Source organism: Gossypium arboreum, chromosome 11 (assembly GCF_025698485.1).
Source record: "Gossypium arboreum isolate Shixiya-1 chromosome 11, ASM2569848v2, whole genome shotgun sequence".
Classification (NCBI taxonomy): domain Eukaryota; kingdom Viridiplantae; phylum Streptophyta; class Magnoliopsida; order Malvales; family Malvaceae; genus Gossypium; species Gossypium arboreum.
Window position 1 is genome coordinate 60,211,305 of NC_069080.1, and position 26,172 is coordinate 60,237,476.

The following is a 26,172-nucleotide window of genomic DNA, read 5'->3' on the forward strand; positions in this document are numbered from 1 at the left end:
GAAATTATTGATTATTGATTTAAAAGTAAATTTTTAAACTGAAATAAACTATGATTATTCTATTAATGGTTGTAACTTCCTGTAACCCCAATCTAGTGAGGAGACGGTTGAGGGGTGTTATAATTCCTCTACTAATATAAGTTGTCTTTTCGTATTACAATCCAACCATGTAATATCATTTAGTATTTGATTAAACATTAGACAACCACTGAACAAATATTTTATTTTATTTTGCTTTTTATGAAAAACCACATGAGAACATTATACAAAAAATATTAATGTAATCCATAAATAACTTTATTAACCAATCTGTTTAAAAAAATTACAAGTTTACAAATGAATATACTACATTTAGGGCACCAAGTCAAACAATGTCGCCCACATCTTCTAATTAATCTAGTAAATTAGTTTTTCTATTAAATAAGTATTATACGTGTTTTACTAAGTCAACCAAAATTCTCCTATCTCTCCCTATAAATAGATGACACTAGTAGAGCTATTTAAACAAGTTTCACATCACTTTGAGATATTGTTATTCTACCAAAAAGTAGAGAGAATTTATTTCCGAAGTAAAAATTCTATTTTTGGGGAATAACAATTTTGTTGGTTTATATTGAGAGAGAATTACTTTCCTACTGTTGAGATTGAAATACACCAAGAAGGGGTGAATTGGTGTTTTAAAAGGTTTTTGGGAAATGGCAAAAATCAAACGACTCAAGAAATGATAGTGGCTCAAGCTTAATTGCCTACATCCACTACCTTAGCTTTCCTCAACTAAGAATTTCTCAAATCCACTAGATTTGAACATTTAAGGAAAAGGTTTAACCTTACAAATCCCTATATTTTCAAATGTAAGATAGAACCACTTCCCCTTAAGGTTTTCTACCCAAAACCTTAAGTAACACCTCACAAATGAGAGAAAATAATGATGAATAAGATGATGCCTCTAAAAGGTAGATAATCAACAAATAAGCACTCTCACTCGAAGTTAGAACACTTAAAAGAATATAGAAAACTTATCCCACAAGTGTGTACAAGAAATATTTAGTAAAAGATTGAGAAAGATTGGAAAATTGAGTTCTTGAAAGTTAGGCACTTGTTTCTTGTCTTTTGTTAACTTCAATGGGGAGACTTGACCTTGTCTATAAGTCCTCTAACAATATTGTAGGCATTTTTAGCCGTTAGAAACAAATTAGAGTCGTTGCAGCCATAAAAACCAGCACTAAATGCAACCTACAACTTCGTTGTACCGGTAGAAGGAATCTTGAATCAGTAGAAGTCTTTCCAAAATATGACCTTTGGGCTCATTCTATCGGTAGAAGTTCTCCTGTATCGATAAAAATCTAAGGGTTTCATTTGGTATTGGTAGAACCCATCAGAGTATCGGTAGAAGTGTAGAGGAGGTTGAACTTTGGCTACTATTTTGACTTGTTTCTATAGAAGTCCTCAAGGTATCAGTATAACTTTGGTTGTATCGATAAACTGAAACAGGGTATCGGTAGATCTCCCAGGCCAAAACTACCTTACACACTAGAGTGCGTTCTATTGATAAAAGTCCAGGTTGTATCAGTAGAACCTAGAGTTGTATCAGTAGAACTCCCAGTTCTACCGATAGAGTTTTGTATCTTTTTTAAGATCTTTTCATCTTGAGTTCTACCGATACTTGTCCACCTAAGTATCGATAGAAGTCCTTCAGACTTCAAAAACTTGTTAAAAGATAGGTCAATTCAAGGCTTTTTAACAATTTATTTTGTCCAACATTTTGAAAATAATTTTAAAGACTTATAAATAATTTTTTACAAATTTAAGTAGAGGATTTTTTATATTCTTTTTTTATATCAAAATACTTAAAAGACTAGAGCTAACACCTACTGAAAGAATTAAATCATTTCTGGTTCTATATTTGGTTTGTGATTCTCAAAGAAATTTGTTTTACAAGAATAGTGGAGAAGGTTGGTTGGTTGAAAGCCGATAATGTCTAGGATTCGTTTCACACAAAGCACAAGTATTTTTCGAAAAATTGTTTATTGCTATAAATATCACAAACTAACTCAGTTTTCAAAATTTTAAATTTTCACCGTGAGAGAAAACTAATTTTTAAATGGATTTTTTTAACAACAATGTGGCATGTTGACCCCTCAACGCCGATCAACGTCAAGATCAACACCTGAAGTCAACATACCACGTCATCGGTTAACAATCTCTTTATATGACACATAACAAAATATCCTCTAAATAACAAACTATCTCACAAATAACAATATTCTCTAACAATTACCAAAACCATCAACTTTTTACTCAAATTCTTAATGAAAACACAATTTTCTAACCAAATACTTAATGTCCTATTGAAACCCAATTTTGTAAATATTATTAAAAAGTTGTAAAAAGTGTTAATTAAAAATTGTAAAATTCATAATGCCAATTTTTTTATAATTTTATGATTTTCAAATTTTTAATAAATAATTTTTTAATTTTTTAAGAATTTTTACAAACTTGGGTTTTCAATAGGATTTTGAGTATTTAGTTAGAAAATTGTGTTTTATTAGGAATTTGAGTAAATAGTTAATGGTTTTGGTACTTGTTAATTATTATTTGTGAGATATTTTATTATTTAGGAGATATTTTATTATTTGTTACAATAAAACTTACTTTCATAAATTACTTTATATAGAAATTATGAATTCTTTCAAGAAGAAATGAGTTTTGGATAGCATTACTAAGGTCATCATTTAGGAAAAAGAAAAGCAAATTAAAAAGATTTCAACTAGGAAGGGAATGAAAGGGATCGCCTAGTTTGACCGAATGCAAAGAAAAAAGGTTCAAATGAGAATAGGAAGGCTCTATCATCTTCAAATGTGGTTGGTGAGAAGGCCTGGAAATGGATTAGGAGTATTTTAGTTCTTCCAAGGATTAAATATTTTTTGTAGAGAGTTTGTAACAATTTCATAGCTACAAATAGGAACATTTGGATGAAGAAAATTAGGAAAGATCTTTTTTGTCCTATTTGCGGAATTGAACATTAAACAATTGAGCATGATTTACTCTTATGTGACTAGGTTTAAAGAGTTTGATATAGAGGGGATTTGAGTTCCAATTTTGATAAATAGCAACTATCTACTTTAGCCCCTCAAAAATGATAAAAATTTGATTTAACCCTTTCAAAATTATAAATATATAGCCTATTAAAATGATGAAATTACATTTTTACTATCGTAAAAATATACAATTTAATTTCGGCCCCCAAACAAAGTTTTTTAGCTCCGCCACTAATGATGGAAGAAAGAGGTAGATGTAAACAAGATGTGAATATATAGCTTTTTCTTCTTGGTGGATTTGGAAGTTTCGACGTGCAAAGATTTTTAAGAAACAAGAACCTAATCCTCTTCAATGTATTGCAAGAATTAAAAATGTTGTTGAAGTGTTGAAGGGGGATAAGACCAATGCCTCAAACCTATTATGAGTGCAAGCCACAATGGAAAAGGAGATAGATGAGACCTGATAAAGGTTGGGTAAAAGTTAATTGTGATAGGGCTTTAAAAGGGAAAGACAAGGATGGAGTTGGAGTGGTGATGAGGAATGAGTAAGATGAGCTTTCTGTTGGTTATGCTACCAAGGTGAATGTTGGTAGTGTTTTGGAAACTGAGGCTATGGCTTTGTATGAAGCTTTGAAGCTGGCAAAAAGGATGATTGTAAAGAAGCTGATCTTGAGATCTTACAAAAGGAGATGGTAAATACAAAGGTTTGTAAACATCGGAGAATTTATCCATTTATAAAACGAGTAAAGAGGATGATGTAACACCCTGAATTTGGGCCTAGAAGTTTTGGGCCTTGAGCATGGGAGCGATTGAAGGCAGCTTATAATATTTTGTTGTGCATGTAAATTTCGTTAATAAAGGCTTGTTTTAGTGGTTAAGTGTGCTGAGAAATGTTGGAGAAGTCCTAGGTTCCAACCTGGACTCTAGTAAAAATTTTGGTTTAAGGTGAATCAAATCTTGAGTGTAGTAGGTAGGCCGTAAGAATATTGTTGGAGAAATTGTGCCACAAAAAGCCTTGTGGTCTAGTGGCAAAGTAGCGCCACATAAGAGGCAGGAAGGTGGCATCATAGAGTTGGCAAGGAGGTCTAGGGTTCGAAACTCATGGCAATCAAAGAGCATTTATTTTGCTAATAGGGGGCGGCAAGGGTTGGTATTGAATTTAAACTCTAATGATGGAGGGATCCCACATCGGGAAGCTAACATAAGAGTAGATGCGAAGCTGGCTTTAAATAGAGAGAACCATGAGGAGAGTAAAGGTACCTTTCTTGGCTGATCCCTTTCGCTTTATGGCGTGCTCGTTTGGGTTGGGCGTCAGCTAAGAGTGCTCGGAGCGCGGGTTAACTCCAGTCTCCTATTAGGTGTGTATTTCTCACTACTCTAGCTGTAGGATGGCTACTTCGGGCTGCGATGGGTCGAAAGGGGCTATGTGGGCCCAATTGGATAAGTTGTTTGACTGTGTAAATATTGGACTAGGCTAGGTGAATATCATATCTGTGGCTAGATTTGGGCTAAAAGGGCCACACGAGCGTGTGGGTCCATTTGGGCCAAGAATGGGCTTTAAGCCCATTCATATTATTATCCCTGTTTAGAATACTTTATTTTACGAAATTTCTGAAATACCCCTATAGGGTAGAATGATTGAAATACCCCTATAGGGTAGAATTACTGAAGTACCCTGTAAGGTAAAATTACCGAAATACCCCTGTAGGGTAGAATTATTGAAATACCCTTGTAAGGTAAAATTACCGAAATACCCCTGTAGGGTAGAATTACTAAAATACCACTATAGGGTAGAATTACTGAAATGCCCCTATAGGGTATAATTACCAAAATACCCTTAGTTTGTAAAATTACCAAAATATCCTCGACTTATAAAATTACCAAAGTACCCCCCGATTTACAGAATTATCGTTTTACCCTCGATTTACAAAATTATTGAAATACCCCTGTAGGTTAGAGTTACTGAAATACCCTTGTAGGGCCAAAATACTGAAATACCCCTATAGGGTAGAACTACCGAGATACCCTTCTGGGGTAAAATTACCATTTTGCCCCTAGGGTGTTAAATGACTGTTTTGCCCTTGTGGGCAAGTGACTGATTTGGACTGTGTGGTTAACAGATTTGATTGTGAATATATGTTGGTGATATGAATGACTTGACTGTGATTATTTGATTCAAATATGGGCATGACATTCTGCATACATGACATGTTGCATGGGTTGGGATTTTGTATGGAGGAAGATCTGATCTGTTAGGATCGCATGGTTGCTTGACGACTGTGGATCCACCAAAGGCTTAATAGCCGTATATTGTACTGATTTGATAAGGTCGCACGGGTCGCCCGGGACGACTGTGGACCGATCGATGGCTGAGTGCCAATCATGTTACCGAAGGCTGTGTGCCAAACGTATTTGCCTAAGGCTATGTGCCAATATATGATTATTGACTACTCTGTGTCGATCATATTTACTCAAGGCTGTGTGTCGACTATATTATCATCGCTGATGGCTTTGTGCCTAACATGATACAACTACCAATAGCTTAAAGCCAATTATTCTAATTATGGCTTTGCGCCAACCTACATATGGCTCTGTGCCAACCTGATTATGGCTGTGTGCCAAACGTATTTGCCTAAGGCTATGTGCCAATATATGGTTGTTGACGACTCTGTGTCAATCACATTTACCTAGGGTTGTGTACCGGTTATGTTACTCTAGTTGATGGCTATATGCCTAACATAATGCAGTTATCAATGGCTTTGTGCCACGTATTCTGTTAAGTGGCTTTGCCACATTATCTGATACTGGTGGCTATACCACAAATATCTGTATCTGGTGACTCTGTCACAATATCTGTTCTGGCAGCCATGCTGCAAATTCTGTGGTGTGTAGCGGATGGGTGGGTCGAGTTGTCTCCCCACATGGTGTAAGGTTGGTACGGGGGTGTATACGGCTGGATTGGGTTGGGATTGCATTTACATTATGATTCTAATTTTGTTACCTGATCTCATTTTGATTCGATTACGATTCGATTACGATTACGATTACATCACCGATTCGATTCGATTCTCATTTTGATTCTAGTTCTGATAATGTTTCTTATTCTGCAATGGGCTAAGGCCCATCTGGTACTATCTGTTATAATGGGCTAAGGCCCAATTGATACTGAAACTGTAAGTTTAATTCTTTTATATGACTGACTGTTCCTTTTAAATAGTAGGGGATTTCACACTGAGTTTTCGTAAACTCACCCCGTTTATTAACCTTTCAGGTAATTTCCAACCTTAGATGGATCGGAGCTGCGAGGGGCTCGGAGGAAGCCACACACACTGTTTATGTTACAGTTTTGATTATTACTTTTAAATGTTTTTATGTGGGTTGTAGTAAAGCCGTTGTAATTTTCTGAATTTCAAATTTGGAATTTTATTTATTGTTCTTATAATTGCTAGTATTAGAACACGGTTTTCCAAAGCAACTATTGTTGTTCAAAACATCACGTATCCATAATTGTTTTTGAATTAAGCTTCCGCAACTGCCAAGATTTTTACAAAGTTGTTAAGACTGTTATTCAGCTAAGGTTTTCTAACAAGGTTTAAAAAGGGTATAAGTTTTTAATTATTAAGAAGGGTTTTTAATGGAAACATGGTTTTCGAAAAACACTTCAATGTGACACGCCAGATTCGAGTCAAACTTCCAGGTCGGATTTTGGGTGTTACAGATGATGTACAGTTTTGAACAGATCATGATTAACAAAATTAATAGAGAAACTAATGCAATGGTTGACTAGGTTGTATACCAATTTAGTAAGGGGATGTACTTTGAAGATTGGGTATTGACACCCCCATCTTCTTTGGTTCACATTCTCAACAAGGATGTCTTGCCTACACCTCACTAGTTTTTTTGGACCCTGCCCAAGATTTATGAATTCCTTTTTGAGTTGGACCTCATTATAAATTTTGGTTTTTTTTCTTGTTTGTAGATGTTTTACTGTTACAGAAACTTTGCGTGTTGTGTTGGTTTTCTTAATATTAATGAAGTTGTGTTTTACTAGCCAAATATATATATGATGTGTTTTAAGACATGTTCTAACACTTTCTTTAAAATTTTATATTATTTCTAAAATACTACAAAACTCTTAACACGTCAATCAAAATAGTCATAATGATTAATATAAAATTAAGATACCTTTTCATATGAATATATCTTTTAGTAAAATATTTTGTCATAAAATTGTATTTATTTACAAAATAATTTTATATGAAATTATGTTTTTATATAGTAACTTTACATATAAAAGTATTTACTTAATTGTTTCAAATAATAAAATATTGTCACGATTATAAGGAACTAACAAATTTTAACTCCACTAACTAGGATAGTAATTAATACTTTTATATACTTAAAGAGAGTATATGAAAGATTAAAGTTTTGAAAGACCAAAATAAATTTTATATTTAAAAATTAAAAATAACCAAAAGTTAATACTTCTTTTAAGCATCGTAGAAGTACTTAGCCCAGCATTTGACATCTAACATTTTATTTATTACTTTATTTAGTTGGGTGGGGCATTTGAGGAGAGACCAAATTAAATTCTTAAAAGTAATCCAAAAGGGAAGTGCTTAGCCCAGCATTTCTCATTTATTAATTTATTTAGTTGGGTGGGTGGGGCATTTGAGGATACGAGAAGTGACTAGGACCTTGCGGGAGAAAAAAAAAAAAGGAGGGAAGGAGAGGATGGGGAAGTGAAATGTAGAAAAATAATGTCAAATTGTAGTTTTCATCATTTTATAATTTTCTCATCTACTTTTATAATGACAAATTATGATATTGGTTTTTAATATACTCGAATTTGAGATTTATTCACTATGATTTAATTTAAAATAATTTTTATCTACTTTTATAATATAATAATTAGTTACTCCAAATAATTAAAATGGTTAATAATTTCAATTAAATTATTGAAGTAAATTTTTCATAAATATACTCATTTCAATAAAATATATATTAGTATGATTAGTTAAAAATGATTAAGCAATAAATTAATAAATTCAAATAATTAACACACTAATAGTTTCATTAAAATGTTGAGGTGGAAATTTCCTTAAACATACTCATTCCAACAAAAAAATATATTTAAATATGATTAGTTAGAAGATGACTAAGACATAATTTACTTAAAAGAGATATTTTAAGAAAAAATACACGACATTATTTTAATTGACATAGTTAAAATATTAACTATTTGAAATAATTAATGACATTATAAACATAAAAATTAAATTATGTCAAAATTAAAATTTAAAATTTAATCTTAAATTTTAAAACTCGTCATGACAAAATTAGATTAAGATTCTAAGTTATTGGTCATCCTTCAACCCATTATAATTAAACCATGTATATATACATCTCCTTAATTCTTAGAGGATCATGTTGATTTTGCTATGTAATCCTTTCAACAAATTGAAACTAATTGGGAATGATTTGACTTTTTTTGTTCTTTGCAAGTTTTGTTTTCTTTCTAAATTTTTTGGGTTTTGGCTTCCAATTTAGATGGTGAAAAAACAAAATGTAAATAAAGTTAGCCAATACAATTTTTCGATCGAGTCACTACCCATCTTTCCATGTCATATCGACTCCAAACAAACTGATTTTAAGGAAGAAGAATGTAAACCAAAGCAGTAGTGAGCCAGGAATCGCTTTGAAATTATTTTTATACTTCTTTTAAAAATTTAAGTTTAATATCTATTTTGGCCCTTATACTATGCATAAATTCTCAGTATAGTACTACATGAACTATTTTGGTCACTTCGATCATTCTGTCAATATCATTACCTCTTTTCACATTTTATTAAAACATGTTATTTGCTATAACTTAAAAGACAATTTAACCAAAATTATAAAAAATTATTATAAAATTATTATAAATGTAACATTTCAAACATAATGAAATAGATAAATACACAAATTTTTAACTTATAACAACAACAACATATACCAAGGTTTTTAGAAACAAGTTAGATGGTTGAACCACTTAGGTTATTGGTTTTTAGTTTGACCGATCCGTTTAGTTTGTTCGATTTAATCAAATAAATTAATTAAAAAATTATAAAAAAATTGATTTAACTGTCGATACAATCAATCTTTTTAGTTTGATTCTATTGACCTATATTGATTCAAAAGTCAATTGATTCAATCATCTTTTCAAATTAATATTTTAATAAATTCTTAATTCAATTGGTTTGATTTTGATAACAATTAAAAAAAAATTAGTTTATCATAACAGCTTACCATTTGTCATCTTGTACCGAAGAAAAAAAAAAGAGAGTTAGGGAACAAGGATGATAAGGTTTTTTCCGAAAGATCTGACTCAAAAGGAGTAGATTTTTTTTTGTAATTTATTAAAGGTGGGTTTTCAAAAAGAAAATTCAATGGGGCCTTGTGTCCATAATCAAAAGTCCCATCAAACAAACAAAAACTGTCTGATATTTTTCCATTCTGGCAATTGGCTGGCAACCAACATATATTCACGACATTAATCTCCCTTGCCATCATTATAGGATTTAATCATTTGCAAATCAAGAGTTGAAGATCTTAAGTCTCAAAACCCAAATTTCATTTTTCTATTTCCACCAAAGAGACAATAAAGAAGGAGCAAAAGAGGCGAATTAGCCAAGTGGGCGAGCAGTTAGCCGACATGTGAAACTAGGGGTCACCTCGGGTGCATGCGCACAGAGAAGTCGGCCATCAGACTCAGATGATTTTGCCTCTTCTATTTTCAAATGTCAATGCACAAGTTATCACAATCTGAGCTTAGCCCCCCGGGCCCTGTCACTGCCACTACCTACCGAAAACATCCCTCAATTCATTGTCTTTCCTTTCTCCTCCTGTTATTGACTGTACTATATTGTATCTCCTTCAACCAACCCCCCCAAGTCAAAGATATTGACAAGCGAGAGCCCGATTTTCATTGTTATAAATAGACATATTATCTCGAATTTGGTAAAAATAACATGATTTTCATTGTTATAAATAGACATATTATCTCGAATTTGGTAAAAATAACAAAAAATTCATACAATATCAATAAATAATAATCACATAATACATTATCATTAAATAAAATATAAGATAGCAAATGAATTATAAATAAATACTAAAACCTTAGACACTTAATCTTGATCCCTAAACTTTAAATTTAAGATTTATAATCTTGTCAACAACCTCTTAACTTAGTGACAAGAGTATTATATTATGAGACATAAGAGCTTGAATTCAATTTGTGACTACTCCATCTCCCTCACCCAAGTATCCCAAAAAGCAAAAGCTCCAATCCTCAGAGTCATTAATATTTATTTATAAGTTTTTCACAATTTTTATTTTATTTAATGATAAGGTGTCATGTTATTATTCATTAATGATACATAAGACACATACACTAACAATACATCAAATATTTTTCAAAAATAAATTAATTAAATGATTAATTTTATTTTATTTGAAGAAAAATACTAAACTAGTTGTAATGAATTTGTAAGGTTTTTATGTTTTTAAAGAGGATAAACCTTTAAATTAAAAATGAACTTTGACTTAATGTTTAATTTGATATATGAACTTTGATTTGGTGCAATTATAGAAACTTTGATTGTGGTTCAAATATTATATATATATGAAACTTTAATTTTGATTTAATTATATACATTTAAAGAAATAAATACAACAATTTATTTTATATAAGATAAATATAATTATTTGTATATGCAATATATAAACATCAAATTATACTATAGAAATAATTATGTTAATAATTTTTGAGAATTGGATCAAATCAAAATTCCATATTTAGAACCGCACAAAATCAAAGTTTATGTATAAAATTACACATTAGACCAAAGTTCATGTATAATTTTAAAATTTTAAAATTTATCCTTCTAAAAATTGAGTTAAAAAAAAAGAATAACTTATATTAGGATCATCCTAAAAGCATAGTTTTTAAACACCAATAAAATAGTGCCACAATATTAAATTTTAAAATTAATAAAATATTATTTTACACTCATCTATATCTACTATCTTCTTTAACTTAATTTAAATTTAATTTAATTATTTGAAATAATTATTTTTAAATTATAAACAAACATTTTTTCTTCTTTTATATCTTTTAATCATTTTCTTTTTTTTCAAGAAATTAATATTTTTATTTTTGTACAACCAATTTTTTAAAAAATTAATTTCTAAATGGTGGGTTTTTCTTTTTCATTTTAAATTGTTTTATATTCCATATTATACATTTTAAAAGTAAAAATTATATTGCATTGAATCTTTAGTAAAAGGATTGTGTAAATTTTGAAGTTTCTATGTTATTTGATTTATATTATTTTAGTTAATTATATATTTAAAAAACTTAGAATTTGAGAGTAAATTGAATATAGATAGATGTATAATAATAATTTCATATTCTTATAATTTGATGATGTGATAATTTTATTACCTAAAATTTTAATTTTAAGATATCCTAATATAACCTTAAAAAGTATTCTTATTTGAATAGAATTGGTTCACAAAATTTACTTTCTCTCTTTTTATCTTTTATTTTTAGTTTTTGCTTGTTAATTTATAAATACTAACTGAAAATGGAATTCAATTCAAGTAAAAAAAAAATATGCTTTTATTTGTGAACCAAAGATGAAATGAACGAAATAGGTTTAATAGAACAAAATTCAACAATAATAACATGAATGAAATCAAACTATGAGAATCGATTTTAATTTTATTTTTGTTCCAAGTAAAATTTAAAGAAAATTCCATTTGATGTTTGATTGATTTAACCCTCCCCGACAAAAAAGAAGTACCAATTATATGTGTAGTGCATGTATTTGACTATCTACCTAAAGGCCCAACCCCATTGTTGATATTATTTCAAACGTCCTATCTTTTACCCCATGAGAAAACCCATGTGATCAAATATTTAGTACAACCCATGTGATCAATATATACAGTGCTTTTAATCCCTTTCGAATTAGCGTTTCTTATAATGTAGAGTTAGGTATATATCCCTTCTTTTTTGGCAATCAAAATAATAGATGCAATCCATGCCATAAATTTTTATCCTTCTTTATTAAATATTAACTTTGTTTCCTTCCATTTCTGTATGAGTAAATCAAATGAGAAATCTGAGTGTTTTTAAAATGCGACATTTGTAATGACACAAAATAATAATAATAATAATAATATGGGTTAGGGTAGGATAATAATTGGCCTTAAAACTGTTTTGGACCTTTTGGTCAGTCCACTTTTTTTATTATTTATATAATAAAAATTTGGGTTTTTTTTATTAAACTAACCAAAAAAAATAAATTAATTATCAAAATAATCCACCTTTTTAATTAAATATAAAAAATAACCCGTTTTCTACAGCAAAAAGTGGTGGAGCCATATGATATGGCGCCACCACAGTGCCACGTCAGCAAGGGGTGTTAAAAAATTATTTTTTGGTAGAGCCATATTGAATGACGCCACCAATATAAAATATTAGGAAAATACTTAAAGTTCTGAAAAAATGAGGGACTTAAAAAAATTTACCATTTTCGGGTGGAGCCATTCTAATTGGCGCCACTACTTTTTCTGTCTGACACCTTTTTGTTTTCTTTTTCTTTTATTTTCATATTTCTTTTTTTTCATATTTCTTTTTTTTTTTACTTTTTATTTTGTTCCTTAATAAATTTTATCTTTTATTTTTTTACTTTTTGATTTTTTCTTATTTCATTTTGTTTATTTTGTTTTATTTTTATTATTAACTTTAAAATGATATAATATAATATATTTTTTAATTATGATATAATAAATATATTTTTTAATTATGATTGGTTTATCTTTTGTATTAAATGAGAATTATAAGGCCATGATTGCTTTTTTACCTTTTAAAGATAGGTATCAATTGTGATGAATATTTCATCCTATTTTTCTAAAAATCTAATATTATAATTAAAAATATTAGTAAAATATATTGCATTTAAAAAATTATTTTATTCATTCATTTAATTTTTATTTTTCTTAACTTTTAAATCTATTTTTACTCAAAATTGATGAATTTTTCAATACATAAATAGCTATGTGGATGATATCTTAATATTTAATTAATTTTAAAATTTTAAAATAATTTAAAATAATTAAGAATATATAAAAAATTAAATTTTAAAATAAATTAAATATTGACATATCATTATATGACAATCAAATGTGAGATATATCAACAAAATTAATTTTTTGAGGTGGTTTTAATAAAAATAAAAAAATTGATTAAAATATTTTTCTATAAAATTAGACTGCAAAAACGACAAAATATGAATAAAAAATCATTATAAACATAAAAGTCGATTAAAATGGAATGATAAAATTTATTAAAGGATCATTATAAATGGTTAAGGTTTTGGGGGCGAGGTGGGGAATATTAAAAGTAAAATAAAAATAAATTTTATTTATTTATTTTAAAATTATAATAGAAAACTATTAAATTTATTTTTATAATTTAATAGTTATAGTAGATAATATTTTCTTTTGACATGGGTGTTAAAATCCAATCATAATTAAAAAAATATTATATTATATCATATTAAATAAAAAATAAAATGATGTTAGACACCACATAATTATATTATATCATAATTAAAAATATATTATATTATATCATTTTAAAGTTAATAATAAAAATGAAACAAAATAAACAAAATGAAATAAGAAAAAAATCAAAAAGTTAAAAAAATAAAAAGATAAAATTTATTAAGGAACAAAATAAAAAAGTAAAAAAAAAAGAAATATGAAAATAAAAAAAAACAAAAGAAATATAAAAATAAAAGAAAAAGAAAACAAAAAGGTGTCAAAAGGCAGAAAAGTGGTAGCGCCATTTAGAATGGCTCCACCCTAAAATAGTAAAACTTTTTTTAAGTCTCCCATTTTTTCAGAACTTTAAGTATTTCTCTGGTATTTTATACTGGTGGCGTCATTCAACATGGCTCCACCAAAAAATAATTTTTTAACACCCCTTGCTGACGTGGCACTGTAGTGGCGCCATATCATATGGCTCCACCACTTCTTACCGTAGAAAACGAGTTATTTTTATATTTAATTAAAAAGGTGAATTATTTTGATAATTAATTTATTTTTTGGGGTTAGTTTAATAAAAAAGCCTAGAAACTTGGTATATAATGTGACTTGACATCATTCAATTGCAAGCCATGTGCATAAGAAAGGAATCACAAAAGAAAAAAAAAAGTCCATATTTAATTTGATTTATACTATACCTATTACTACAATGTCCAGAGTCCAGTGCCAGCATGCAGCTAAGCTATTTTTGTTTCCAGGAAAATATATTATTCATCATCTCCAACTGCATGAAAAAAAGAAAACAAAACAATTGTCAAATGAAAATGAAAAAGTGCGAAAATAACTCACACAGTGGGAGGCGCCAATTTTTAACCACAGAATCAGCCGATCGACCATCGCGGTGGCTTGTTGTTCCTCATACATGTGGCCCCCCTGTTTTTTTATTAATGTGTTCCTACAGAACACCAGGTCGTTTGATGTAATGACACGTGGAAAAATTGATATCAGGGGAGGAGATGCCCTTTAGCCACACACATGCGGTGTCGGCCATTGAACACAACAACCTGCGTGGCTATTGTCCCTGCCTGAGAAACCCACAAGTTAGAGGAAAGGGCCCGATTTATATAGGTTACACCAGACACTTAGGTTTCTATGGGTTCTTTTGGTCATCTCTCGATGTTTCGTTGTTTCTTAATGTTGGGTTGAAGGAAAAAGGATACCACTTACAGTTATTATGATGGGAAAATAAAAGAAACATTACGTAAAATCCACTTTTAATGTAATGTGAAATGTGTTTTTTAGTAGCAAAAATTTTATATTTGGTTACATGCCAAAATATAAAATAATTGTGTTACAAAAATTATAACCATTAAAAATATTTATAAACAGCATTAAAAAACTGCGTTTTTATACTAAAAAAATAAAATTTTAATATGATTGTAGTATCTTTGTACAATAATTATAATAACTTCTAAGTCGTTCCTAAAAGGTTACACATTTTCGGATGATAATAATTGGATAAAATTTTGTTATTAACATAGTTTGTAAATTTAATTCTTTTTATTTTAATTTGGTTATTTTAATTCCCATAATTTTTTAATTTTGGAACTTTTGTACTAATCTTGATAAATTCTTTGAATTAAATTATGTTATTAGATTTGTCACATAAGATATATAACATAATTTAATTTAACGAATGCAATAACTATTAATTGGGCTAGGATTAAAATTTTAAATTTCAAAAAAGTATAAAAACCAAAAAAAAAAAAAAAATTGGAGAACATAGCTTAAATCCGTAACTTATGTATAGTTTAAGATTAATAGTAGGATTTGACCTAACAAATACTTAGGGGTGTAAATGAACAAAACGTTCGATGAACTATTCGTGAACCGTTCGTATAACGTTCGTTTGTTTCCATTTATTAAGCTAAATAAACGAGTATGAACAAAATTTTTATGTTCGTTTAATAAACGAACGAACACGAACAGAGTGTGTTCGGTTCGTGTATGTTCATGACCAAGCTCATTTAAAAGCTCGTTTATTGACTCGTTTATTTATTAATAATATTTTCTTATAAAAATTCCATTAGTATATATCAATAAAGTTATCTTAAAACTTGTTCATTGTTCCATTAATATATATTAATAAAATTATCTTGATTTGTATTTTTTCATTTATAATATAATTATTAAAATTTATATTTGACTATTCTATATCTAAACAATATACATGTGTATGTATTTATTGTTTGTTTGTTTGTTTATTATTTATTAACATTGTTCGTGAACATATTCAATTATATGTTCATAAACATGTTCGTTTAATGTTCGTGAAAATGTTCGATTAAGTTAAATGAACATGTTCATGAAGATTAAATAAACGAACATGAATACACATAATTTTAAATAAACAAACATGAACAAATATTTGAAATTCTTAATGAACACTAATTGAACACGAACAAGCTTAAAACTAAACAAACGAACATGAACAGATGTTTGTTTGTTCAAGCTCGGTTTATTTACAACCCCACAAATGCTATCGTTTAGGTTAGGAGTGAAAATTTAAAATTCAATAAGTATAATGACTAAAATTGATCAAATTAGAGCATTCTGTAACATCTCCACTTTTTTTAAAAAAAGAAGAAGAATATTTATAGTAGAAGTTTATGAATAGGTGATCTATAAATAAATAATAGTACAAGAAATTGTGATCGTTTTTAGAGGAAATTGTCAGAAATGAAAACATAGAAAGTTATTAGTCGAAGCATGTGGTTAGGCTAAAAATTTGGTTTCGAATTCAAGGACTAAATTAAATAAGTTGAAAAAGTATAGGAATTAAAGTGCAAGTATTCTATTTTATTTTGATGAAAAAGACTTCATGAAAATTTAAAAAAAAATCAATGATTTCATGATATCCTTTAAATTATATTTTTATTAAATAATTATTATTTAATATTTTATTTAAAATAATAATATTTTAATAAGTACTATTATAATATATGTAAAAGAGAGATCAACATCTTTCTTCATTTTTTTATTTATCATTTACCAAAGTTAGGGAAGAAAAACAAATTTCTTTCATCATTTCCTTTAAATTCAAGTCAAAATTTTCATAGATTTTGAATATTGGAAGCTTGTTTTACATATATGTACAATTAGTTTTTATTTTATCAAATATATTGAAAGTTGTCACTAAAGGACATTGATGAAAGCTTAAAAACTTAAGTGAAATAAGTATATTATTTTATAGGAAATTATTAGAAGATGAATTCTAACTTGTTAGAAGTGTGAAAAAGAAATAAAAATGGATGGGAAGTCTATTTGGTACATTCGGCCATGGTGAAGGGGAAGTAGAGAACTTTGACCACTTTGTGTAATATTGGTGCTAAATGATAGTTTGTGAAGCAGTGAATATTCTGATGAAGAGAGAATTGAAAATAGATAATTGAGTCAAAAGAAATGCGAATTTCGGACTAAAAAACTTAAGTTGTCAACTTGATGAACCATGCATATTTAAGTTTGTTATAATTACTTTTAGGATTATAATGGATAAATGTCATTGTTTCGTATTGAGTTACTCTTATTATAGCTAAAAACGAAGCGAGCATCTCAAAGGAGAAAGGCGAAGAAAAGAAGCAAAGCGATTGAAACTTAGATTTGCACTAATATCTTATTTTTATTACATAATGCTTTTAGTATTTATTTTATCATGATTAACTATATAAATTTTATTTTATGAATTCGAATGAATTTTGAATGGTTTAATTAGTATTTAAAAGATTATATTTTGAATTGAAAACTATGATTTCAATGATAAAATTAATAAATTCAAGATTTTGAGTTGAATTTAAATATTAATATTTCAAATGTATTGGAAGCCTAATTTTATATTAGGCGATATATAATTGAACATGAAATGAAATTGAAATGATAAATGTTAGAGATTGTGTGACTCGAATCCCAACACTTGTTGAAGAAATAAATACAGTGGAAAAATAAGAGGATTTGTATTGTGAAAATTAAATTAATTATGCGAGTTTAAATTTGATTAAAAAGCTTTTTTATTCGATTTGTCAATATCATAATATTAAAGTTTTTAATATTAGAATATTTTTTATTGTGATGTTATTAATTATATTTATAATCAAGTTTTATTTTATTTCTATCAATTAATTTATATTCAATACTTATGTAATGATTTATATGATATTAGCACCACTTGAGCATAAAAAATATTTAGCGTACCGTTTGTTTATTTTCTCTGTGCAAGTAGTTAGATTCGGTAGGTCATTTTAACAGCATCTAAAGAACCGAAGATCAACTCAAACAATGTTGGTGAAAAGTTGACTTTACAATTTATATAAATGACATGTACCTAGGCTTGTATATATATATATATATATATATATATATAATATTGTGTTGTAAACTAAATTTAAATATTTTCGTTATGTTTTCTTTGCTAGTATTTTATAACTTTTGTTTTAATGAAATGGTAAATCATAGAAATCTAGTTTATTAGTATGTTTTGAAAAATCTAAGTGTTGGGAATTGATTTGGTAGATGATTTAAATGTTGATATATTGTGAAATCTAAATTTTGTAAGGTTTTTTTTTTTTTTACATAAAATAGGCAAAAATGTTTTCGAAATTTTTATAAAATAATTTTACCATTATGTTTCCATTTTGATAAAGCAAGATAAAAAAGTAAGTAACTTCGACAACGGAATATGGTATTTTATATACAGATCCAACAACTGGGTCACATGGAAACTAAATTTGCAAGTTACATATAGTGCATGGCCTAATAGCATCATTTAACCTAATAATTAATATTTAATTAAAAGAAAATCGGTTGCCTAGCAAAAGGAAAAAGAAACGGTCCGAATATTCCAAAACTCCAAATATGGAATATTTATCTTAAAAGTATGCATAATTTGAGTATAATTCAGTTCACTTAGCAACATCCCTAGATAAAATAGGTAGAAGAAAGCAATGTGTTGTTTGTAGACTTGGACCGTTTACATTGATTGTTGATTACGGGATTTGACTTTGATTCTCCAATCTTTCTATTTCAGATGTATTTGTCGTGAAATACCAAATTTTTTTAACTTAATTAAGAAATAAAAGAACCACAGCGAATTAAGAAAATTTTAATATAAGAATCTCTTGTACAGAATAATATGAGATTCAAAACATCTTCCAGTCAAAGGGGTTGAAGAATCAATTCCCCGTTTCTTGAATTAAACATGTGTTACTTTTGATTGTTTGATTAGATTAAACCCATGTTAGGAAATTTCTTTGTGAATCTCAAATTATTATGTTGAAATTAATCGAAAATTGTTGAACAAGTTGAGTAAGCGAGGGATATATAGAATCTCGTACCGTAAATCACATCCTCGGCATGCAAGTAATGGTAATCGACTGATGCTTCCACTTACAGAAACAAAAGAGCAGAGAAAATGAGGATAAACTATAAACAATAATTAATTAATTAAATGAGCCCCAACATTGGGCAGAGCTGGGCACTGTTCTGTCTCAATTTTCAAGACTGGACTAGATTCAGCCAATAGAAACACAGCAATAATTTTCTATTGGATCAAATTAGATATACTGACTAGCTTCATGTGAAGTTTTAAAGAAGATTTATTTATATAATAAAACTTTTGCATAGAGAACTAAAGAACAGACCTAACAAGCTAATTGATGCGATTTGGTGAGCACAGGTGGCACAAACCCATATGATGCGAGCCGTCCAAGGCTATGGTCCAAATGGCATAACTGCTAGCAGCCTGTTAAAACTGCCTTTTTACTTCACACTGCTAAGGCTAAAGACGGCTGTTTTAACAAAGGCATGGGATTTGGGCTGTGGGACCACGTGGCGGTGGAGCCCCTTAAAGCAAAAACTCAGGATATGGTCATGGAGGACGGTGGGTCCCATATTTAGGAGAGAGGCATACTTAGTTTGTTTCGTCGCTTTGTGTCTGGTTTGCTATAAAATGGGCATTCAATCCCCTTCTGTCTCTCTCACATACATTCTCTTCTCCCTATTTCTCTGCCTATTCTTCCTTTGAGTACTCTGTAGACTCCTCTGTTTCAAATCTCCTCCTCTTTACCTTCACATTAACATCTTAACACTTGGTTCTTTTTAGACACCTTAATATCCACAAATGGGTAAGTTCTTTATTGTTGTTATTCTGTATTTTGGGGACCTATTGAGAACTGTGGGCTTTTTAGTTTTTAAGGCAGCTTTTTGCTAAAAATGCTTTGTTTTGTTATAGTGAGTTTCTTAGAAGAGAGAGCAAAGAATATAGGTGGTGGTGGTCAAAATATAATGACTGATGCAAAATCTGTCCTCAACATGTCAATCACAGTGACGGTATCAGCTCAAAAGCCGCCAGCACCCCATGGTTATATCTCCATTTCAACAAAGAGGTTGCTTCACAACCTTGAAATCAATGCTGGGGCAAGAGCCAGTGTATGGGTTGATTCCATGAGAGCTTCTTCACCAACTCATATAAAATCCACACCTGATGATCAAGGTGCCTGGAATGTAAGTTCTAAAGCTATTTCAATCCTTCAATAAAAATGGGCTTGCTCTTTCTTCAACCCAATAAAGATTCTGATTTGTTTTGTAGCTACACCATCCATCTGCCCTGGAGATGTTTGAGCAGATAATAGATGCGTCGAAAGGGAAACAAATAATAATGTTTCTGGACTACGATGGCACACTTTCACCAATTGTTGAGGATCCAGATCGAGCTTTCATGTCCAACAAGGTTGCCTATTTGTCTTATATAAAACTATGGTTAACCTTTGTATAACCCTTTTGGGTATTTTCATCAATACTTACTTTTTCATGCTTATGTACACCAGATGAGAAAGACAGTGAGAAAGCTAGCAAAGTGTTTTCCTACTGCTATAGTGAGTGGCAGATGCAGAGACAAGGTACATTTCCAGGCCACAAATTTTATTCTAAAAAAAAAAAATACCAACTTTTTTCCCCCGAACTTAAATATATTTTTTTCATTGTTTTTGCAAATTGTAGGTGTATAAATTTGTGAAATTAGCTGAACTGTACTACGCTGGAAGTCATGGCATGGACATTAAAGGGCCAGAGAAACGTTCCAAAACTGACAAAGTGACAGAACATGTTCTTTTCCAACCAGCAAGTGAATTTCTTCCCATGATTGACGAGGTTTACAAACAATTGGTTGAGACCACCAAATCAACTCCAGGAGCTAAGGTGGAGAACAACAAGTTCTGTCTCTCTGTACACTTCCGTTGTGTTGATGAAAAGGTAATAAAAAAAAGCCAAATTACAATTATTAACTTAGAATTATTCCGACTATTTTATTGGCACTTGACCCTTTGCTTCAAAACAACAGAAATGGAGTGGACTGGCACAACAGGTTAAGTCAGTTTTAAAGGAGTACCCCAAGCTACGACTAACTCAAGGCAGAAAGGTTCTTGAAATCCGTCCTACTATTAAATGGGACAAAGGGAAAGCCCTTGAATTTTTATTAGAATCTCTTGGTAAGTTGTTTTTTTTTTTTTTTTTTTAATATAAATAATATTTGATGCATTGAGGGGATGATGTACTAACAGTTATTATAAACATCTTTTTATAGGATTCGCAAACTGTACTGATGTTTTCCCTGTCTATATTGGAGATGATCGCACAGATGAAGATGCATTTAAGGTATCCAATGCTCAAAATTAAGGACAAGGCATGTCTTTGCTTTATTAAACTTGTAGATCTTGTGCTAACAGTGGTGTTTTTTTCCCCATTGTTATTAGATATTGAGAGACAGAGGACAAGGTTTCGGAATTCTTGTCTCAAAGTACCCCAAAGACACCAATGCATCATATTCTTTACAAGAACCAGATGAGGTAAGTTCCAAAACTAGCACAAACAAGTATTATTTTATTTTTGTTTTGGTAACTTATCATAATCTTTCCTTTCTTGCAGGTTATGGATTTTTTACGGCGTCTGGTTGAATGGAAACAATTATCTATGGGAGCTTAATTCAAAATCTAAAAGTTAGGAAGATATGGAAAAACATTTGTCCACCCTAGCAAAAAGAAATATAAAGGGTTGGGACGAAATTATGTAGTAAATTCTTGTTAAGATAAAAAAAAATGAACAAGAAAAAAAAGAATATATATATATATATATATATAATACATGTATTGTATCTTTAGGCTTGAAGGCCTCGCACATCTTGTAACTAGCATGGTACAAGGGTTATGACTTGTAGCTTCATAATTCGTCTATTATGCATAGAAATGTTACTCTCCTTGTTTATCTCTTTATCCCTCTTATTAACAAAAGCAAAGTTTACGTTGCTTTGGTTCTTCATTTAATTTTTTTTAATATTTATGTTGGATGTATATTCAAATATAAGTATTGAGAAATGGTTCAGCAATTATAATGCCTAGTCTAAAAAATGATTGAACATACTCATATCTAATGTTTACTTACATTGGACGATAACACTTGAATACGAATAACATAAAAAACAAAACTATCTCATTTTCACTATATCTGTGATGAATATAAAGTTTTCTCGTGGAAGGGAATTATAATATTAAGCATATTCATTGAAAATTGATTTAAAAAGTCTGATGCGCTACTTACCACTTAAATTTCAGATACTCAGCATATGCATCTGCAAATTTAATTTTAAGTTATTGCTTTTGTTTTTGTTAACTCAAAATAAGAAGCTAAGCCTATGCTTATGCTTATGCTTTTAACTTTAATCTAATTTCTTTTTTGGGGCCAAATTTCTCAGCTATTATCCAACCTTGTCTGTGAATAAGTTCTTTTTTTTTTAGCTTTTTCTATAAAGAACGCTGCCTTTGTCACTTCATTAGTGGACAGGCAGTTTGGTATTTAACTGAGTGAACACTGTAAAAGGACTAACTGAGGGAGGGTGGAGAAGATTTATAGTCTTTTGAAAGTGAAAGAATTTGATAAAAAAACACGAAGTATTTGGAATATAAAACAAAAATATATAATTGTTGATACAAAGGTACAACAAGAAAGAAATAAAGAGGAGGGTGTAGTAGTGTTGATGGAGGCCATTTCACCCAATTGGGACCGAGAGTTGGAAGTTATAGAGACTAGAGGTTAAGAAAGTATGAAGACTAAGTGCTGAAGGTAAGTTGGCAGAGTATAGGCAAGTATATTCAAGAGCTAGTCCTCACTTCATCGTTTTAGGGGCTCTTTATAGGTGAGGTCCTGTGCAGAATAATATTAATGTGTTGGAGTGCTGAAGGTAAGTTGGCAAAGTATAGGCAAGTATATTCAAGAGCGGGTCCTCTCTTCATTGTTTTAGGGGCTCTTTATAGGTGAGGTCCTGTGCAAAATAATATTAATGTATTGGACTTGTAATCGAGCCATCATTGTAGGATAAGTAGGGGTGGATGTCTTCAATGGGACAAGAATGTTTGTGACAAGATATACCATGTTATTCATTTTGATTAAAGGTACGGAGCAATTGAATTTACAAGGGGTTTAGTGACTAAAACGATCATATCTTTAACAAAAGGCTAAGTGACTAAAATGAGGAGTGAAACTTCTAGCAGCCTCTCGATTTGTGGCAGGTGGAGTACATCCATCAGGTGACCTATTGATCGGCCACATGTTCTTATTTATGGAGGTATAATAATAATAATAATAAAAGCTCAAGATTAAAATCATACGTGAAACCTTTAAAAATAAATGAAAATTTAACTTATATTCATTGCCTTTGAAAATTATAGAATATGTATGCACACAAAACTTTGAATAAATTATAAAATTCGCAAAGATAAAAAAGGAATATTTGAGGGTATATATAGAGTCTTGAAAGTTCTTATAGAAGGTAACAAAATGAGTGACGAGCCTCTAAATGGTTGCATTATTACCGTATCAATTCAGGATAAATAGATGCGAGTGTTATTGACCTGTAGGTTGCCACCTTATATTCGCACCTTGCTTTCAACTCATCTCTAGGGGTTATAATTACATACATGTCTATGAAACAACCATGTTTTACGAAAAATCTCTTATTCCATCAGCATCTTTAATAAAGGGAAAGGTCAAAAAAAAAAAGGGATATTCCAGCCCCTGATTTTGGACTGAAATCTAGAGTGGAATAGATTCAAAAGTGGTCTCCTAATGCTCTTCGGATTTATTTTATTACTGTCTTTTCTCTCTCTCTTTTGGTACATATAGTTTATTGTAATTATAAACGTAATGAATATTATCATATCAACAACAAATATCAATTATGCTAACATGTTAGTGATTTAATGGCAAATGCTTCGTTCCATTATGTTTGGAGTTTAAACCTTGTGTGCAAATCATAACTCATTCAAAGATTTGTACGCTTGTTTTGTTAACAACAAGAAAGATTTTCAAACACTAAATTGTTTAGGGATAAAGATAAATTTAGCCTTTTATCGTTTACATTTTTTGTCAATTTGGTTCTCAACCTTTTAAAAAGAGTAAAATTTGATCATCAATATTTTAAAAATAGTTGAATCGTTATTTTTTAACAAAAAAATATTGACTAAAAAGTTAAACTTTTAAATATGGTAGCCCACATGACAATCCGCATGTACTTTATGTTAATTTTTCTTAGTTTTTATGGATTTTTATATTTTTTTAAAATTTTGAATATTTTCATAATTTTTAAATTATTTGTTTACATGACATATAAGACAATAATGTCATGTTAGCATGAAGTACTTATAGATTGCCATGTAGGTTCCCATGCCAAAATCATTAAAAAAAATTAATGTTTTACTTAAACATTTTCTTTAAAAAAAAGTGTTATACTTAACGTCGATAATGGCAATAAGAATGAACACAAAGCAATAAGAAAGAAAAATAAGGACACACAGATCTTACGTGGAAAACCCTTATTGAGAAAAACTACGGGAAGAAGAAGAGAAATTCACTAATGTTGAAAAACCAAAAATACAAGAAGAGTTCAACTACTCCTATTTTAAGGGTTAAACAATCCTGTTATAATTAATGTCTAGTAGAATAAGTATAGTCATCTAAGGATTCAATTTGTGCGGGATTCGGGTCCTTCATCTTCACAGATCTCCCTATTTTGCCTCTTTATTTTATTTCTTTAACAAATGATGGAATTCGGGGCATATAACTCTAACAAAAAGTGATTTAACACTTTTTTGAAAGTTTAATGATCAAACTTAACTTAAGAAAAGAATAAAAACTAAATTGACAAAAGATATAATGATAGAGGACTAAATTTATCATTCTACCAACTGTATAATTAATTCAATAATTATCTCAACTAACTTTAACCAATTAACCAAAACCTACACATTTTAACATGAAATAAGAATGACCTTTAGTAAATTTGTCTTAATTGCACAACCTTTAGTAAATGAGGTAGAGAACTATGGACGTCTTGTACTAAGAGTCGAATTGTAATTTGCATCATTTACTTAAAAAATAGGTAAATTAGTCTTTGTATGTTAAAAAAAATGTAAATTGATTCTTCTCTTAAAAAAATTCATTCATTCGTGCTATTAAGTAATGATTTGGCATTTAAAAAAAAGTGCAAGTGACATGGAATTAAAGGATGAGTAGGGTTAGACAAAAGTACCATAAAGGTCCTTATATTAGGAATTAGATTGCATTTTGCCTCTTTTACTAAAAAAATAGGCAAATTAGTTCTTATTAAGTTAGATCAAAGAGCAAACTCACCCTTTTGTCAGAAAAAAATTATGTAAGTGACATGGAATATTTTAAGGATGGTAGGATTACATAAAAGTACCGTATAGGCCCTTATACTAGGAATTAGATTTCATTTTTCATCTTTTACTAAAAAAAAGGCAAATTAGTCCCTATAAGTTAGATCAAAGATCAAACTCGCCTTTTTGTTAAAAAAAAAATTATGTAAGTGACATGGAATTGAAGGATAGTAGAATTAGACAAAAGTAACATATAGGCCTTTATACTAGGAATCAAATTACATTTTTCATCCTTTACTAAAAAATAGTCAAATTAGTCCCTATTAAGTTTCATTTGTTTCTACTGTTTAGTGATGAAGTGGCTAATCAAGCAACTAAACAATGACAAATGATGTGCCACAAGTGCCTTATGCTAATGCAACATTTTGCCACGTCAACAAGTATTTAAAATTTTAAAAAAAATCTCAAAAAAGTAAACAAAACTTTAAAAAATTATTTAAAAACTAATAATTTTCTATAATTTTTAATTATTTAAGAAATCACTCAAAATAAACTTAGATAAATAATTGTGAATATTCATTTGTTTTGGAGTTTATTTTTAAAGGATTTGTGATAACTTGTTATAATTCTTAATAATATTAATAAACTACTATCTTATGCAACTGACAACTGTCGTGGAAACTTAAAAACCCTCCATAATTGGCATTTGTTAATGTCTACATTTCTGTTTCTCCTATTATTTATTCCTCAAACAGAAAAGCTTATGAATACATTTAATGGCATCCCCTAGAACCAACAACAATAGCCTATTGACTTTT

The 26,172-nt window shown here is 29.5% G+C and overlaps 1 protein-coding gene across 1 annotated transcript; it reads left to right on the plus strand.

Moving 5' to 3' along the window:
• The first annotated feature begins 19,646 nt into the window (after positions 1-19,646).
• Positions 19,647-21,987, plus strand: LOC108482245 (probable trehalose-phosphate phosphatase J). Its single transcript, XM_017785359.2, has 9 exons — positions 19,647-19,813; positions 19,921-20,192; positions 20,278-20,418; positions 20,516-20,587; positions 20,688-20,939; positions 21,028-21,175; positions 21,271-21,341; positions 21,440-21,532; positions 21,612-21,987. The coding sequence occupies exons 1-9, from the start codon at positions 19,810-19,812 to the stop codon at positions 21,666-21,668; spliced, it is 1,110 nt and encodes a 369-aa protein (XP_017640848.1). The 5' UTR covers positions 19,647-19,809; the 3' UTR covers positions 21,669-21,987.
• Positions 21,988-26,172: the final 4,185 nt, after the last annotated feature.

Coding starts and splice junctions, on each gene's coding strand:
- LOC108482245 (XM_017785359.2), top strand. Junction 21,342..21,439: donor CAGATGAAGATGCATTTAAG/GTATCCAATGCT, acceptor CATTGTTATTAG/ATATTGAGAGACAGAGGACA. Junction 21,533..21,611: donor CTTTACAAGAACCAGATGAG/GTAAGTTCCAAA, acceptor CCTTTCTTGCAG/GTTATGGATTTTTTACGGCG.